The following is a 16,714-nucleotide window of genomic DNA, read 5'->3' on the forward strand; positions in this document are numbered from 1 at the left end:
CACAATAGATGTTCCGATGACTCGAAAGAGAGTACATTTCCTATCATACAATGACGCTCGGATTGTTCAACATATAATCTTCTAATACACATAGGGCCGTCGCGAATACCCACGACCTCAATCAAGGATCCAGCATCCAGCAAACCCTCTCATTGTTTTCGTCGGGTCTGTCCAACGCGCGTCCACCACATCCATAAGATATTGAGAGCAATGCTCGGTATGTCCCGGGCTTGTTATGATGGAGTCCACCGCAGCACGCTGGTCGAAAAGGGCATAGTACTGACGCCTCCACATGATAGCGCAGTGATTGATGTGATCCCGGGTAGATGTCCAGTAGAAGTCTCTCTCCGACATCTCGTCAATGGTCAATTTCTGCGTCAATTTTGTGTCGGCGAAGGCTCCCCAACTGTTGTCTTCTTGGTATTCATCGACTGAATCTTTGTCGAAGCATGGGGCTGGGACCCAGTGGTTCAAGAGGATGTCGTATTTGCAACCTTGTGCTCTGGCCTCTGTCGTTGAATTGCCGCATGATACAAGCCTTCTGCCGGTAGTGATGTTGTGTCTCCCACCAGTGATGTTGTGTCTTTCATGCCATGACATGCCGTTCTGAGCCGCGTGATACCTCGCAATCGCTATCTTTGATGAAGGGACGACAAACAACATAACCAAAACCCACACTACTGATGTACCAACGAAGACTAAAATGTGGGATACGAGAGCAGTTCTGCGTTGAACATGCTGCTGTGGTGGACTTGCTTCCTCGGCCGCCGGGTCGTCCGAGTATTTCAGGAAGGGCTGATGTTCGGGAGTTGAAGGCATACTGGGTGCAGAGTTGCATGCAGCTATTGAGATGGTCAGATGGTGTAGCGATTACTGGCGAAAAAAATGTCCACCGGGGAATCACCATAGTTTTATTCCGCAGTTTGAGCAATCCGTGCCACTCTTCGTTGCTGATGCCACCCCCGGATGGCTGTGCGCACACGCGCCTGTAACATTCCCTGTTTTGGATCATGACTGTTCTCGACTCCCCAAATAATTTCCTCGCCAATGTGTTTCATCCCAAAGTTTTGACCTGAAATCTAGGCACACGTCTCAGTCAGGGAACGAGGTCATTGGAGAGCTTAAACTTTGTCTCCCATTCTATTTTGCGATTGGTTCCTTGATGATTGTTTCAGGGATCTGGGAGATAATCAGCTCGTATTTCTAGTGTATGCATCATTCTGATGAACAACCTCATATGCCAAGGCGGTAAGAATTTCCATTTTGCCTATTACTAAGAAAGGGCGGTGACATTTGACCAATTCGAAAAAAACTTATAAGGTCCATTTGGGTTTTACTATACGCGATAAATAGATTAAAAAACAAAGCAGTCTATTCAACACTTATGAACAATTGTAACGCCGTTTGGCTTGTTCTGTGTAGCAGGTTCTAGTCCAGTATGTAGAAAGCTTTTCTCTTCCATGTTGGGGCTGCTAGCCTTTCAATGCCGGCCGCGATGTTGCCCCTCGGCAATGCCATTCGACTTTCTGTACATTGCCTTCCAGACTGTCTGTGATGTAGATTGTTTTGTTCTCTGGCCCACCAAAGCAGCAATTTGTTAGATTGATGCCGCTTGTACCGCTGACGATACGCGCCTTAGGCACGCCATGGCAATCAACAACAAAAATAGAACCCAGACTTGGATGGCAGATAAACAAGCTGCCCTCTTCATCAATAGCTAGGCCATCAGGACCAGCATTACCGAATGACTGGAAAAATACACCGACTTTCGTGGTCGTTCCATCGGGATGAAGTGGAAGTCGCCATACTTGGTTCGACCGTGTCATTGCGACATACAAGAATCTTTCGTCTGGTGAAAGGACAAGCCCATTTGGTGAGACTCCATTCTCAACAAGGGCTTCCAGCTTTCCATCCGGGAGCATTCGGTACACCTTGCCCGTTTGATCTGTCATGCCAGTTTGACCTTGATCGGTGAAGTAAATGCAGCCTTTCCTGTCAACAATGAGATCGTTGGGACCCTTGAACCGTTCCAGATGGCGTCGCGTCATCAACGGTTTCACTGTACCACTAGAAGGGTCAAATATAAGTATGCCCTGGCAAATGTTATTTGAGTAAAAATTGAACAACCACTATAAAACAAGGTTTCAGCCAACATACCTGCTTATAGTCTGCAACAACCAGCAAACCATCTTGCGTCGCTGCCAACCCATTAGGCTCGCCATCCCATTCCGCAGCTACAGTAATCTCCTTCTCTGAATCAACTTTTAGAATTCTGCCGTAAGGAACGTCCACAATGTACAAATTGCCCTTGTCATCTGCAACAGGCCCCTCAAGAAAGATATGCTGAAAAGTCCGGGCAAAACCTCCTCGCCATTCTGTTTCCTTTTCGAGGCACCGAAGATGTTCGGGAATTCGCACATACAACTCGGCTTGGATAGTCGGAGGCACCGGGTAAAAATTCATGATGACGCGCCCACGTGGAGAAAGCTTGACTGCCTTCCAACTTCACATAAACGACTCCGAATGGTATTGGTTGGTTCCGGTTGAGTTGAACTTGGCAGGTGCTTGAAGCATATTGTCTTGCCAGTGTGCTAACTGGTATGGAAATCAGTGGATATTCTAAAGTAGGTTTACTGGGAGCCATTGCAAGACAGCCTTCGGGGACGGCCCGGCGGATTGTTCAGTCTATCGGATATCGCCCGGGACGCGATCCCCACTCTTTCGGTACAACTCCGGGGTGTGCCCGATATCATCAACCTTGAACCTCCATAGCACGAACGATATCCCCGCATTTTGGAGTTTTTTCCCCTCGGTGGTTTGGAGTAGTCTGGGGAATAATTTATGGAGACGGACTTAAGAGGTTTACAAGGGAATTATGTAGTGGACGCAGTTGATTTCTTTTCCGGCATCAGCATCTTTCTTATTTCTTCTGGTTTGAATCTTGGCTTTAATCCCGCCACCTGACGAACCAAGGCCATTTACTTCTCGCAAAAATGTCTTTGATTAGTGCAACAATTTCTGCAGTGAAAAACAGTCCTAGGGAAATATTCAACCGCTACCTGTTCTTGTGTACTTGGATATGGAGCTTTTCAGGAGTTGCCAAAGGTTTCGACGAGGGTGCGCAACTCACGTGGTGCTGAATGATGGTATTGTGCTAACCAGAACACTGCGACATAGGAAACATCGCCTCACTTGTCACCATGGCCGTCTTCAAGAAGAGATTTGGCATTGATAATCAATCAGAATCCGAGTACTCAAATACGAAAGGCTGGATAGTAGCGATTGCAACTGCTGGAGCTGTGTTGGGATGTCTCGCGTGTGTCAAACTCACTGAGAAACTTGGCCGCAAGTTGACGATGCAAATTTTCACTCTTGTTTATATTGCCGGTATTCTCGGACAAACTTTCTCGTCTGGAAGTGTGGCTGGATTGTATATCTCGAGGATCATCTCAGGTGTTGGCATTGGTGCTACTACAGTTCTGCCTCCAGTCTACATTTCCGAGGTATGCAAGACTTCTCTCAGCCTCTAATAGTTTCTTTTACTCATTCATCTGTCCCAGATTGCTCCTCGCTCGATTCGTGGCCTTCTTACTCTCCAATACACTTGTTGTCAGCAACTTGGTGTCGTCTTTGGATTCTTCTTCAATTACGGGATCACAAAACACTACGCAGGTACACAAATCCAATGGCAACTGCCCACTGCGCTCCAGATTGCGCCTGCTGTTATTTGGGGCCTAGGAACATTCTTCACGCCGGAATCTTCTCGTTTCCTGCTTTCTCGTGGCAAACCTTCCGAGGCTCTCAAAGTTCTCTGTGACTTCCGAAAGCTTCCTGCGGACCACCCCTACGTACAAGAAGAGTTCCAAGCCATGCAAGCTCAACTTGAACATGAGATGGAGATTGTGTCCGGTGCCTCAGTCGTGGACCTCGTCAAAGAGACATGGAAAGACATGCCAAACAGACGCCGGTTTATCCTCATGTTCCTCGCCCATCTATTCAGTCAGTGGAGTGGTGCCAATGCGATCACGCAGTACAGTCCATCCATCTTTGGTTATCTCGGTATTCAAGGAGAAGAGGGTCGCCTACTTGCCACAGGAGTCTACGCTATTGTCAAGTTTGTCTCAGTGCTGCTATTCTCGGTCTTCGTCATTGACTTCATCGGCCGACGGCGATCTCTTCTCACCGGAATCTCTCTTCAGATTGGTACGCTTCTTTTCGTGGGCATCTACCTAAAGATTACAAACGGACGCAGCGCGGCAGGCATTTCTGCAAACCCTGCTTCTCGGCGGGCCAGCGAGGCAGCGATTGCAGCAATCTACTTGCATGCAATTGCTTGGTCGATTGGATGGTTTTCCATCCCATACCTTGTTAGTGCTGAAGTGTTCCCTATACGAATCAGATCGCTGTGTGTCTCCGTGCTTATGGCGTTTCACTGGGCGTTCTACTTCGGCTGTTCCCGCGCGATGCCATCACTTCTAGCCGCGACTGAACGTTACGGTGCGTTCATTTTCTTTGCATCTATTTGCTCGATCTCGCTTGTTTATGTGTATTTGGCGATGCCGGAAACATCGGGAAGATCTTTGGAGTCTATGGAGAGTCTTTTTAGTCGGCCGTGGTACACGGTGCATAAAGTTGCGTACCCCAAGGCCGAAGACCTCGCTGCAGCTCCGGTTGCAACGGACGAAAACGGCAAGCCATCTGTGGCACACAAGTCTTAAAAAGCTCCTGGATGTACAATACAGATTCATGTATGATACGGAATGTGGTCTCATCATTTGTAAACTCGTTTTTCGCTCAATTCTTTGCTATGGATGCCAAGCTGGGACACTGGACTACGAAATAGAATCAATTGACTGTGGAATAAACTTCCCCCAAGAGATTTTGAAATGTAATAAAGGTGTTCTTGCAGAGATGTTGCAGTTGTGCTCTGACACTCAGTGGAACGACCCGTTGGCGTGCACCAGGCCATCATCTTGATACTTGTATCTTTCCTCCAATTTCCAATATTTGTTAAATCCAACCCCTTCACAAACTTCATCAAAGGACAATATCATTGGCGGCGCTCCGAGCGTCATGCTCTTTTTCAAGTCTTCGAGTGTTTCACGAATACTCTTGAGCTTGGCAGCGACCAGTGTCCAAGGATAGGCCACTGCACAGAAGCCTAGCTCCGCCAGATCCTTAGCTGACAGATTCTCTGTCTTGCCACCTTCGATGACTGTACGCAGTTAGACAATTTTCGCGAATTCAAGATTCTGGTTTGTCTTGAGGGGAAGCAGATACTTACTGTTTGCGAAAGTAGGAAGCTGCAGCTCCTCCACACATTTTCGCATTGCCTCTCGATCCGGTAGAGCCTCGACAAAGACAGCATCCACACCAATCCTCTTGAACTCCTTAGCACGAGTAATGGCTTCCTCCCATCCTATGACAAGCGCATCCGTTCTAGCGAGAACGAAAATGTCTTGACCCTGGTCTCTAGCATCGCAGGCAGCCTGAATTCGTGCGTATGCTTCACCTCGTGAGACCACGGACTTCCCCTTCGTATGGCCGCAGCCTAAATATTGCCTCCAGTCAGCATGTTGCAAATCTCGCCATGGTTAGATGCTTACGCTTTGGCCATGTCTGGTCTTCGATCATAACACCGGCAGCTCCTGCCTCTGCAAAACTCTCAACAGTTCTTCGTACGTTGAGAGGACTTCCATAGCCGGTATCACCATCAGCCATGACAGGTACAGAAACCTGGCTCACAGCTTCTTTGATCTTGTCGCACATTTCGGACATAGCAATGTATCCCGTATCAGGAAGTCCATATGCACTAGCAACAGCATAACCCGCCAAAAACACCATAGGAAAGCCTGCTTCCTCAACAAGACGAGAAGAAAGCCCATCATATGTGCATGCGTGCGCAAGTATCTTGGAAGGATCGTTATGCGCCTCCAGCATCATCGTCCGGAGACGAGAGGCCTGGACCGACGGGATTTTGCCTCTGACATTCCGGAGTGTTACGGTCAGGTCTTCCGTTATACCCGGCTTGCCATGCTTCTCCACGACGGGAGGGTTGAAGTTGAAGGGGTAAGGTGTAGTGTTGACAATTGCTTTTGACATGTTGTATTTTGTAACTGGAATGAAATAGAGCTGTAATAAGTTGCGGAGTATTGGGTACGAGAAGTCACTGATGCTTCAATATCTGCGAACGATCGGGTGAAAGACGTTCATACGAAGATTCGCGGCGATGTTTTATATGCAATTCATGTTGTCTTCAATACCTGCTGTCTCCTTCAATATCCGAACATATGTGTATCAATTCGTGAAGTGGTCTCGGATAGCCTCGGAAACTACAGGGTGATGCATGCATGCAGTGTTGAGCGGATGCAAGGGAGAACCAGCCGGTAACAAATCTGGGGTGCATGTTACCCCACAAAGTTAGCTCGGGATCTCAAATCCCTTTTCCTTGATCTTTAAAACAAGTTGAGTGATAAATGGTACAAGTCGGAGAGACACGGAGATCTTTGGTATTTAACCACAGCCAACACCCACAACAGGATTGAATGAATTCATCGTTTAATGAAAGCGGACGTTTTTTTCAAAATTATCTTTTGCCCAGTACCAAACAACTGACGGATACAATACTTGCAACATCCAAGACGTTGACAACACCCAGTACATGTAAACATGGATCGCGCTCCCCCCGATGACAAAATGTCCATAAAGGCCGAGGAGATTGAAGAGGGACGACCTCAGCACGAGCAAAACCACCAATCAGTTTCAGAACAGACCAACTTGCGTATTCGTAGAACTGCAAGTAAACCTTAGATGCGATACAACTTATCAGTCCAAAAGCTAACTGCCTTGTCCAGTTCGATCGAAAGCTGTTGCCCATCGTATGCTGCCTCTATGTTCTCTCTTATCTCGACCGAGGCAATATCGGCAATGCCAAGGCAGCCGGCGCCAAGGCGGATCTGGGTCTAAGCGACTCCGACTGGTCCTGGGTCCTCAACTCGTTCTACATCTGCTATGTGGCTTTTGAGTGGACTAATCTGTTTTGGAAAATCCTACCTGCTAGCAAATACGTAGCAGTTCTCTGCGTACTGTAAGTGGTGCATTGAATTCTTTTCACGCTCATCTAGAACATGGAGCTGATCAAGGACGATGTCAAAATAGCTGGGGGGCTGCTGCAATGTCCTCTGGTGCTGCACATAATTTGGGATCTCTAGCAGCCACACGCGCCTTTCTCGGCATGTTTGAGGCCGCCTTTGGAGCCGGTGCACCTTATTTTCTTTCAATGTTCTACAAGCGCCGCGAACTTGGGTTCCGTGTCTCGCTTCTAATTGGGATGTCTCCGCTGGCCAACTGTTTCGCTTCTGCACTTGCGTATGGGATCACTCAAATCCATGGATCATTAGAACCTTGGAGATATCTATTCATCATTGGTGAGCACCCAAATCCCAACAATTGTCCCTCATTCATACATTAATGAAGTTTTACGTGGAAATAGAAGGAGCTCCAACCATCGCTTTCAGCCTTGTGACATGGTTCTTCCTTGCCGATTCTCCCGGAACTGCGAAATACCTCTCAGAAGAAGACAAGACCTACGCCGTGGAAAGACTTCAAGTTCGAGACCGCACAAAAAAAACCGGCGTTCGTTGGGATCAAATATTCGCGGGAATGACTGACTACCAGAATTACGTCCATACGTTAATTCATTTTTGCAACAACTATTCATTTGCCGCATTGTCAAATTTCCTTCCAACAATTGTACGAGATATGGGATACTCTTCAGTCACTGCTCAAGGCCTTACGGCGCCGCCATACTTCGCTGCTTTTGCATGCTGCGTTGCGGCAGCCTGGGCTAGCGACCGATACGGCAAACGTGGGTTTATCGTCAGTGGTGGTGGTGCCATTGGCACGGCTGGATACCTTATCCTTGTTCTTGTCCGCGATGAGTCTGCTGTCGCCGCACGTTACGCTGGTATTTTCATGGCATCTTGCGGAGTCTTTCCTGCGATGTGCATAAATATAACTTGGTTATTAAACAACCAGGGGGGCGACTCCAAGAAGGGTGCCGGGCTCGCCATTCTTGCCACACTGGGGCAATGCTCGTCCTTTGTTAGCAGTGTGGTTTTCCCAAGTTCTGATGCGTGAGTTGAGGTAACCCAAGCTTTACACCAAGACAAGTGCTAATGTCATTATCAGTCCCTTTTACACCAAAGGAACAGCAATTGGCTGCGGCTTGACAGGTGTCACATGCCTTTCTGCTCTTGCATTACACTTTTTATTGAAAATGGAAAATCAGCGAAGAGACCGCGAGTTGGGACCGGCAAATGAAAACGAGACGGTTGATGTCACGGAGCATGGTGATAAACATCGCAACTTTCGCTACTTGACGTAACTCGCAGGGTGGACTTCAATGCAGGACAGGAGCTAATTGTTTTGTGAACGGAAACGACGTTTTTTCATTTTGGATCAAAGAATTCTGTATTCTCGCACCTGGAAAGTTCTGTTAAGGGGCCCGAATTTTGATAGTTCTAATATTTCTGCATCTATTCTCATGCACAATTGCCACATAGATACATCAACCTCGTGATAAAATCGAAATATGTCTATGATTTGCTCGCTTGTATTTCAAGTGACTTGCAAAAATTAAAGCAAGTAGTAACCATACATGTATCACAGGTATTTAATGCTGTTGGTTTGTAATTCAGCTAGCGATTCTGCAGAACAGTGACGACTAATGTGCATAGTGTTGTTCTACGGGTTGAGGATGATCCTAAAATCACAAGACCAGGTTGAATCATCTCACCAATCAATGAGCGCTTTGACCACTACTTTATTGTCACATATCAGAACTGAGTGGGCTCTTACCCCACCCTTCTCCCGCACGATTTGCAACATATACTAGTGATTAAGTGGAGAATGTTTCGTTGCATACTGCCAAGCGTCCCCCCTCTCGTCTCCGTGACTATCCGGCAGTTTTGGCCGGAAAACCACGGCTCCCCAAAGCCATTCAACCATAAAGACAGTTTAAACAGCGACACCTTCCAGCTACCCCCCCGTAAGTTTCCTGCCCGTATTATCCGCTTGTTTAAATTAAAAACCAACCTTAAAAAAAGAAAAGGATCAATCCAATCATATGGCCGATCCTTTACCACAACCTACGGCTTCTGCGCCTGAGAAAGGCCGGCCCTTGCGAGAGTTCCGACGCAGCTACAAGGCATGTAAACTATGCCGCCGAAAGAAAATACGTTGTATTGTAGATGGCCCAGGTAAAGCTTGCCTCAGGTGCAAGAGAGAGTTAAGAGAATGTGTCTTCCCTGTCGAAAGATCACACCATGCCAAAAACGCGGAAGAAATTCGGATTCCTTACGAACCGTCTTCATCTATTTCGAAAATCGCATGTGAGAAGCCATTAAATAGACCCTCCCTGAAGTTCTATGCTAAGATAGTCGTGATTGTAGCCAAGCCTCATAACGCTGAAGATGGTCAATCGCAGATTTCAGACCATTCTGCCCATGCAGCAATCGACATGACTACCGTTGAGAACTGGGCTACCACGGATGAGATCTCTGTCACACCTCAAAATAAGCAATTACGGCAATCTTCCCTTTCTTCCGATGTTTCCATGGTCCCTGCAGCTAGTGTCAGTGAGAATGCTGGCAACGACAGGGGGGAGAGTGATATGGCTGGAGATTTGAATGCCACTCTGATGAGAACACTGGTATCCAATGGCAACGACGCCCTTAAACTGCTGTTTCAAGCGGCGATCGAACAGAAGGAAGACGAAACCTTAAGCAGTGTTCGTCAAAATCAACCGGTTGCAGGTGACACTCTCACGCCAGACAACAGGTCATCCACCGCAACCGATCCAGTTGAGTTCTCCGCTGCATCACCCACAACCCTCAGGGTTTGGGACGCATTTCGGTTTACAAAGATGGGATGGTTTTCATCTGAGGAGGCTGTCACATATATGGATCTGTAAGACTAATACTGATCTAAACTTCCTCATGGAATGGCTCGCTGATATTTACTACATGACAGGTTCTTTAAAAATTTAGCACCCCTGTCACTAGTTTCCAAGTGTTTCGATTCCAGCCACAGCGCTCATTTCAAGCTCATTACTCAAGAACCACTACTTTGTTGTGTAATTCTTTTGATATCATCCAGATATCATGTTCTTCCTGGGGCGGGAGGTATTGCACGTAGTACAATGATCCACCAGCGGTTATGGGAACATTGCCAACATTTGATAACAAGAATCATCTTCGGCCAAGAGAAGCGATCAAAAGCTAAAACCCGAACAAAGGGGTCAATTGAAGCCCTTCTGCTGATGGTTGAATGGCATTCACGTGCAATATACTTCCCTCCTGGAGCTGACGGTTGGGACTCTTCATTACTGTTAACGGACGACGACCCACGAGACGGCCAGTTTGCCAATCGAGCCGAGACTACGGACGAAATAAACGTTAAGTGGTTACGGGATATCGTGACCCCTGCAAAGACATCTGATCGAATGTCATGGATGCTTCTTGGTTGCGCTCAGTCATTGGCTCTCGAGCTGGGTTTATGCGACATCGGTGATCCCTTGAACCTTATCTCACCTCAGGATTCTGGTGAAGAAGCCCAAAAAAGACGACTAAGCGAAGTTTTGTACATTTTGATAGAACAACACTCCAGTCGACTTGGATGTCCATCAATGGTGCCTGGAAGCTTGAGCCGAGTACTTTCAGAACCGTCACTAAATACAGCCGAATCAGGTATATTGAAGGCATGGTTGGAACTCACCAACCTACTGAGAACAATCAATGATGTACTTTTTCCATCATCACTGGCTACTAAAAGCCTACTAAAAAACGGTCGATACATGACACTCATAAAGCACTTTCGACAACAGCTGCAAAGTTGGAAAGCTGCAAACCTGAGCCAAGAAAGTACGTTTCGCAAACTGCTATCAGTTTCGTTTCATTAGATGCTGACGGTTGAAGATTTACCTGCACACTATCGGGAGGAACTTACAATTGAGTACAATCACATCCGCGCCTTCATGAACTCGCTTGGTATTCAAGCTATTGTCAATCGAGTTTTTGGCACTGTTTGCCCTACAACAACCGACCCAGATATTATCAACTTATCAATCAATTCTACTGACTACGAATTCATCAAGGAAGTGGTTGATGGATCTTGTCAAACGCTCGGCTCTGTCAACCGATTGTTTGAAACTGGCAAGCTCCGTTTCTGTCCGATTCGCGTTTTTCTTCGCGTCATCACCGCGTCTATTCTTCTTTTAAAAGCACTGAGTTTCGGAACGCGAGTTTCTGAACTGCAAGCATCCCTTTCTGTGTTGGAAAAGAGTATCCATGCCCTAAAGGGTAGCACATTTGATGAAACGCATATTGCTGTCATGTATGGGTCTTTACTTGAATCATATCTGATAAGATTTAAACAAGGAATGGTCCCTTCCGCTGTACCTAGAGACATTACATCGTTTCCTTCGTTGCCGAGTTGGGACACTGGAAGTTCGTCGGTATTAACTAATGATGCTGCCGAGGAGTTCTCATTTTCGGCAAGCGACTGGCTAGCGTTGCCTCTTGATAAGAGTTTAGCTCCCTTTGGACTCTGGGCTAATATGCCAGATATGCCAGATCTGGAGGATCGCTCTTGGGACATATTGTGGAGTTTACCAGGCGTTTGAAGAGAAGCATGGTTAATCAATACCATAATCTGAATGTAACAACATCTTTTTCAAGACATCAATGCTGAAAAGACATTGAAGAGCATTATTATCAAGAAAATTCTACTTGGCATGGTTAGCACAGATGCAACCAGACCTTCAGTGCTGTTTCCATCATTTTCATATAGAAGTAGAACCAAAAATCAACCATGAATCCATGAAGAGATGATTCAAACGTCCTTAAGCTTGAAACCACCAGGCACAACGTATTGAAAAAATTCCTCTGGGTCATACTTTGCGGCAACATCCTTCATGAAAAGAACGCTTTCTTTGCCGTAGGTGGCGATTGGATTTTGGTCCGGGCCGGCATAGTTGAGGTATCTATAAGGCATGTTTTGACCAGTCTCCTTGGCGTAGGCTTCAATATCGGCGGTGGCAGCGCTCAGTTTTGTTCTCAGTAGGTCTCGATACTTGGCATTCGGCAATGTGGCTTGGAGGCTGAAGACGACAGAGTTGGTGGTATGGGTATTCTGAAGCCCAAGAACGTTGTTTCCATGGCTAGAGTACAAGACAGGAAATGGAGTCATGAGATAGATGATTCTCACGTTTTCGCTGGCATCGATTTGATCCTCAATATCCGCAACGACAGCTTCGAAAGATGCAAGAATCTTCTGGCCCATACTCAAAGTATTGTGATATGTAAGGGTGTTCCAGACTTGGTATTCGCCGGTTGTAGATGCAATTTGTGCTCCAATCCCGGTCACTGTAAGATTGCTCCGCAAATCGACAACAGGCGACATTTCGCTCAACCCTTCAAATGCACTAGTGTTAGAATGGCCCTCGATATTTGCCAGGATGTAAGATATCCTTTTTCCTCCACTTGGGCTCCAGGCAGCTGCGATAAACCCAGTATCTGCTGAGTAGTCTTTCGTGTTACTTTCGATCATTTGGGTGAATTTTTGCAACACGCCATTACTTTGTGTGTAGGGAAAGACCATAATTCCACCATACAAATTTCGGGCGGGAAATGTCCTCAGTTTGAATTTTGTGACAACCCCGAAGTTAGTAGCACCGCCTTTCAGTGCCTTAAACAAGTCAGCATTGCGGGAGGCGGTGGCCGTAATAATGCTACTGTTGGCGAGAACCACCTTTACATATTTGTTTAGTTCAGATGACACTTTGTAATGAATAGTAGGGGCTTTACCTCGTATTCAATAACATTATCAGCAGCAAAGCCTACGTTGCCAGAGTACCAAGAGAACCCTTCGGTTTAGGGTGTCAGTACCGCACTGGAGTGAGGGGACCGTAAGAGACAACATACCGCCACCAAGAAGAAGGCCGGCTACACCCACTGTTCCCTCACGCCCTCCTGCCACCATCAAACCTCGGGGTTCGAGATATTGGTAAACCTTTCCCCATCGGTTTCCACTGCCTATGGAGACGCTTTCATCAATCTGACAGTGTAGTTAGATACTGGAACGAGGTACAGCAAATGTCGATTTGTGGTCACCAAAGGGCTTCTTACTTCAAGATCCAGAGTACTCAAACGGACAAGATCGATTGTGACGCCGGAATTGGTGTTGCTAGCCGGGAAATTCGAATGCCCGCCCCCTCGGATGGCCACAAACCAGCATCTGCCCGCCTTCTCTGAGTTAAGAGCCTTGATTGCCATGGATACATGGGATGTTGAATTTGGCTTGAGGATGCACTGGGGTCTCAGGTCCCAACTATCCCCTCCATAGTAAGATTGAATCGTAGTGATATACTCGGCATCATTTGGGAAAAAAAGCATGTCGCTAAGACCAGCCTGGGCTAGGAGTTTACACTTTTGCTCGCTGATTGTAAGAAATTGAGGTGTACCACGATACTAGGTGCTTAAAGGAGATTTATTTCGTACCGGCGTTGACCGTTGAAGTGGGTTTGAGGAAATACGGGAAGCAAGAACAAGCACCATAGTGCTGAGCCCATAGAGTAATGCCAAGGCATGGCAACCGATCTTGGGAATCATGGCTGATGTGGACGTTCTGCTAGGTATCAATTTTGATTTCGATTGAAGAGAAGTATTCTTAGCCGCTCAGCTAAATTCAATAGCCAAAACGTATCATCCCCGGGAACCATTTATTTATCTCACTTCCACACGCCCAAGAGTCCAGAATTGCCTGGTGCGGGGTTCAGCCCATCAACTGAAGGCTGAGCCATTTTTACTCCAATCGGATGCCTACAATGAGTGCCAATAATGTGACTTACCGTGCTTTCAAGGTGGTACAAATATGTCTTAAATTCCAGAAATAGCATAGAGACCGCGAGGCCACTGATGTATGAAGCGAGCCATGCAAGTGTGTTTCCTTGGCCTTCTGCCCGAAAGTGGAGCACCTCAAGCGGCCAAGTGCACTCAAGATAGCCAACATCAATCGCACGCTCATAAGTGACCACCATTGTTCGAACTGGCATTATAAAGTCTGCATGTGCCTGAAGACTTCATTTCTTACACAAATTAGCAGTAATGGCGAACTAGGTAGGAACGAGAAGTATATTTAAGAAATATCAGCGGTCTCTGGTAAAACAAATTAGCTCCCTAAAGCTGGACCAGATAATTGCGATTGGATGAATATAGTAAAATCGCAGGGATTAAAAGAAAAACATATAGAGCAAGCCATGTTTTTATACTTTAAATATAGCAGTGGGGGCCCTATAAGCACGCCTTGTAGTGCTTGGGTCTTAGATCAGGGGACGCTTGTAAGTGTATTGCAGTTTGTGATGAACCAAGAATACAGTAATAAGGTGTACGATAGCTTCGAGGCGTGGCTTGAGTCAGGGAGAAAAGTATTGTGCCTACCGTGTCCGTTTCAAAGGCATTGTGTCACACGGACCACTGCATATATCGGGGCATGCATTCAACTGTTAGATAAACGATATTAGTTTGATGCAATACACCTGGGGTTCATTGAGCAAAGAGTGATTCATGTTGTTGATTGAGTGGTTCTACCCATTCCGGTTGAAGCGGGGTTCTGTTTTGTATCTACCCGTTCTTCCCGGTTTCAGCATATTGCAAGAATGCAACTAAGCTAGATTTCCTAGCATTTTATCCGGACGCAGGCGTCAATCTAACACACCCCCCCAGTTGAGGCCGCTTAGGCAGAGACTGATCCGCTGGGTTACTTAGTTTTCCAGTTTTTCCATTTCACCTAGAAGTTCCATTTCTCCCAGTGTGGGCAGCTTTCTCTTCTCTAGGTGGTTGGAGATGTCCACTAGGCCGATTTGTTTGATAAACGTCTTGAATGGCGTATGGCTCATCGGTTTAGTCAGTCCGTCTGCAACCATATCTGCAGTAGGTCTGTATTCCACTTTGATTCTATTCAATTGAGCTTCCTGTCTCAACCAGTGGTTGTGTATATCAACGTGTCGGAGTTTTGTCTGCAACTTGGTGATGTCCTTGTTGATCAGTTGTATTGTCTGGATGTTATCGCATTGTATTCGTATCCGTGATTCATCCAATTGAAGTCCAAGTTCCTTAAGTAGTCGCGATACGAATATAGCTTCTTTGGCTGCCTGAGCAAGAGCAAGTAGCTCGCTCAGCTTCTGTTGTTGAAGTAGTAACGGTTGCTTGCTTATTAGCTCTCCAACCGATAGTGCCTCCAAACAATCGCATTACATAGGCTTGGGAACTCTTGCGGTCCTCTGTATTGTCTGCAAACGAGGCATCGCTTGCTACGAAGAACTCATCGTCTCCGCCGAATTGCAAGGCAAGCGATTTGGTTTTCTTTAGATAAAGCAGAACCTGGTCTGCTGCTTTGTGGTGTTCTGGACCTGGGTTTGCGTTGAACCTGGCTAGTTTTGATGCTGCGAAAGCTATGTCAGGTCTAGTAATAACGGCAGCATATAGAATTGATCCAATCTTGCGTTGGTATCGCCTTATGGACGCTATGCTAGCTTGTTTTTCATACGGTCTTAGCTCTTCGCGTCTCATGGGAATGTCATGTCGCTGATCTCTATCTTCAGATAGGTTAGCAATCTTGTCAATATAGTCTGACTGTGATAGCCAGATAAGTTTCTTGTCTCGGTCTCGAATGATTTCGATTCCAAGGAACCACTGTAGTGGTTTTCCCCCGTTAATTTATATCGTCTCTGTAACTTTCCTGTTACTTCTTTGATTTCATTCTCTTTCTTCTTTTCATATGCCAGGACTATATCATCCACATAGAAGAAGATAATGATAGCTCCTTTGATCATGCAGCAGGGCTCATGTGGAACGGTTTCAAACCCGAGGTCTTTCAGCGTAGCCATAAGGTCCTTTTGCCACAGGAGTGGTGACTCTCTTAGGCCATACAACGCTTTCTGGAGCATCAGGATGATTCCTGGTTTCCGATAGCCTGGAGGCATGCGCATGAATATGTCCTTGTCTAGCTTTGCGTTTACAAACGCGTTAACGGCATCATACTGGATTAGTTCGAGGTCGAAACGTGCAGCAACCGCCATCAGTGTCCGGAAAGACCGTCCTGCTAGTGTTGCGGCATAGGTTTCTTCATGTATTGACTTGATTTGCTGGTCTCCTCTGACCACGAGGCGTGCTTTGCCCTTTTGAAACCGTCCATGCTTGTCGAATTTATATACGTATACCCACATGCAGTCTAGGACCTGACAGTCCTTCGCACGGGTGTCTTTTCGACTTATTTCAATCCAAGATTTCATCTCGGCGTGACTGCGTAGATGTTGTTGTTCCGCCGTCTCGAATAGCGTACCCATGGGGTGGTTTCTAAGATCAGCATGGCTTCGCGGTAACGGAGGCATCTGCCGCCTGTGTAGGCAACTTGGATTCTTTAACAGTCGTTGAAGCTTTGCTTTGTCGATCTGCTTTCCTTCAAAGATGCCCACCGGCGTGGCCTGTCGTCTAGCCGCAAACGCTGCCTTCTATGCTTTAAAGACATCATATAAACTTTCACCTTTCTGAGCATTTGCTTGTAGGAATTCCGAATCATCCCGAATCGTCATAGCTAGAAGTGCTGTCGGTGGAAGAGATATAGGGGATGGGTACGGACGACTCTGGGCATCAGA

At 46.6% G+C, this 16,714-nt stretch overlaps 7 protein-coding genes across 7 annotated transcripts; 3 read left to right on the top strand and 4 right to left on the bottom strand.

The window, feature by feature from the left end:
* Window positions 1-117: 117 nt before the first annotated feature.
* CTRU02_214301 (uncharacterized protein) lies at window positions 118-819 on the bottom strand (the record flags this gene model as incomplete). Its single annotated transcript, XM_036729609.1, has 1 exon — window positions 118-819. The coding sequence occupies one exon, from the start codon at window positions 817-819 to the stop codon at window positions 118-120; it is 702 nt and encodes a 233-aa protein (XP_036578780.1).
* Window positions 820-1,472: 653 nt separating this feature from the next.
* On the bottom strand, window positions 1,473-2,463 carry CTRU02_214302 (gluconolactonase; the record flags this gene model as incomplete). The annotated part of the gene is made up of 2 exons (XM_036729610.1): window positions 1,473-2,093; window positions 2,158-2,463. The coding sequence occupies 2 exons, from the start codon at window positions 2,461-2,463 to the stop codon at window positions 1,473-1,475; spliced, it is 927 nt and encodes a 308-aa protein (XP_036578781.1).
* Window positions 2,464-2,993: 530 nt separating this feature from the next.
* CTRU02_214303 (quinate permease) lies at window positions 2,994-4,718 on the top strand (the record flags this gene model as incomplete). The annotated part of the gene is made up of 3 exons (XM_036729611.1): window positions 2,994-3,117; window positions 3,178-3,503; window positions 3,561-4,718. The coding sequence occupies 3 exons, from the start codon at window positions 2,994-2,996 to the stop codon at window positions 4,716-4,718; spliced, it is 1,608 nt and encodes a 535-aa protein (XP_036578782.1).
* Window positions 4,719-4,934: 216 nt separating this feature from the next.
* CTRU02_214304 (carboxyvinyl-carboxyphosphonate phosphorylmutase) lies at window positions 4,935-6,102 on the bottom strand (the record flags this gene model as incomplete). The annotated part of the gene is made up of 3 exons (XM_036729612.1): window positions 4,935-5,215; window positions 5,285-5,551; window positions 5,607-6,102. The coding sequence occupies 3 exons, from the start codon at window positions 6,100-6,102 to the stop codon at window positions 4,935-4,937; spliced, it is 1,044 nt and encodes a 347-aa protein (XP_036578783.1).
* Window positions 6,103-6,696: 594 nt separating this feature from the next.
* On the top strand, window positions 6,697-8,386 carry CTRU02_214305 (major facilitator superfamily transporter; the record flags this gene model as incomplete). Its single annotated transcript, XM_070206224.1, has 5 exons — window positions 6,697-6,795; window positions 6,855-7,087; window positions 7,159-7,427; window positions 7,493-8,135; window positions 8,191-8,386. 5 exons carry the CDS (start codon window positions 6,697-6,699, stop codon window positions 8,384-8,386), a joined length of 1,440 nt encoding a protein of 479 aa, XP_070060256.1.
* A 741-nt stretch (window positions 8,387-9,127) lies between these two features.
* CTRU02_214306 (uncharacterized protein) lies at window positions 9,128-9,973 on the top strand (the record flags this gene model as incomplete). The annotated part of the gene is made up of 1 exon (XM_036729614.1): window positions 9,128-9,973. One exon carries the CDS (start codon window positions 9,128-9,130, stop codon window positions 9,971-9,973), a length of 846 nt encoding a protein of 281 aa, XP_036578785.1.
* A 1,919-nt stretch (window positions 9,974-11,892) lies between these two features.
* CTRU02_214307 (FAD binding domain-containing protein) lies at window positions 11,893-13,454 on the bottom strand (the record flags this gene model as incomplete). Its single annotated transcript, XM_070206225.1, has 4 exons — window positions 11,893-12,810; window positions 12,867-12,925; window positions 12,984-13,116; window positions 13,188-13,454. The coding sequence occupies 4 exons, from the start codon at window positions 13,452-13,454 to the stop codon at window positions 11,893-11,895; spliced, it is 1,377 nt and encodes a 458-aa protein (XP_070060257.1).
* Between the last annotated feature and the right edge of the window lie 3,260 nt (window positions 13,455-16,714).

The sequence above is a fragment of the Colletotrichum truncatum genome (genome assembly GCF_014235925.2).
Source record: "Colletotrichum truncatum strain CMES1059 chromosome Unknown Contig_0010, whole genome shotgun sequence".
NCBI lineage: Eukaryota > Fungi > Ascomycota > Sordariomycetes > Glomerellales > Glomerellaceae > Colletotrichum > Colletotrichum truncatum.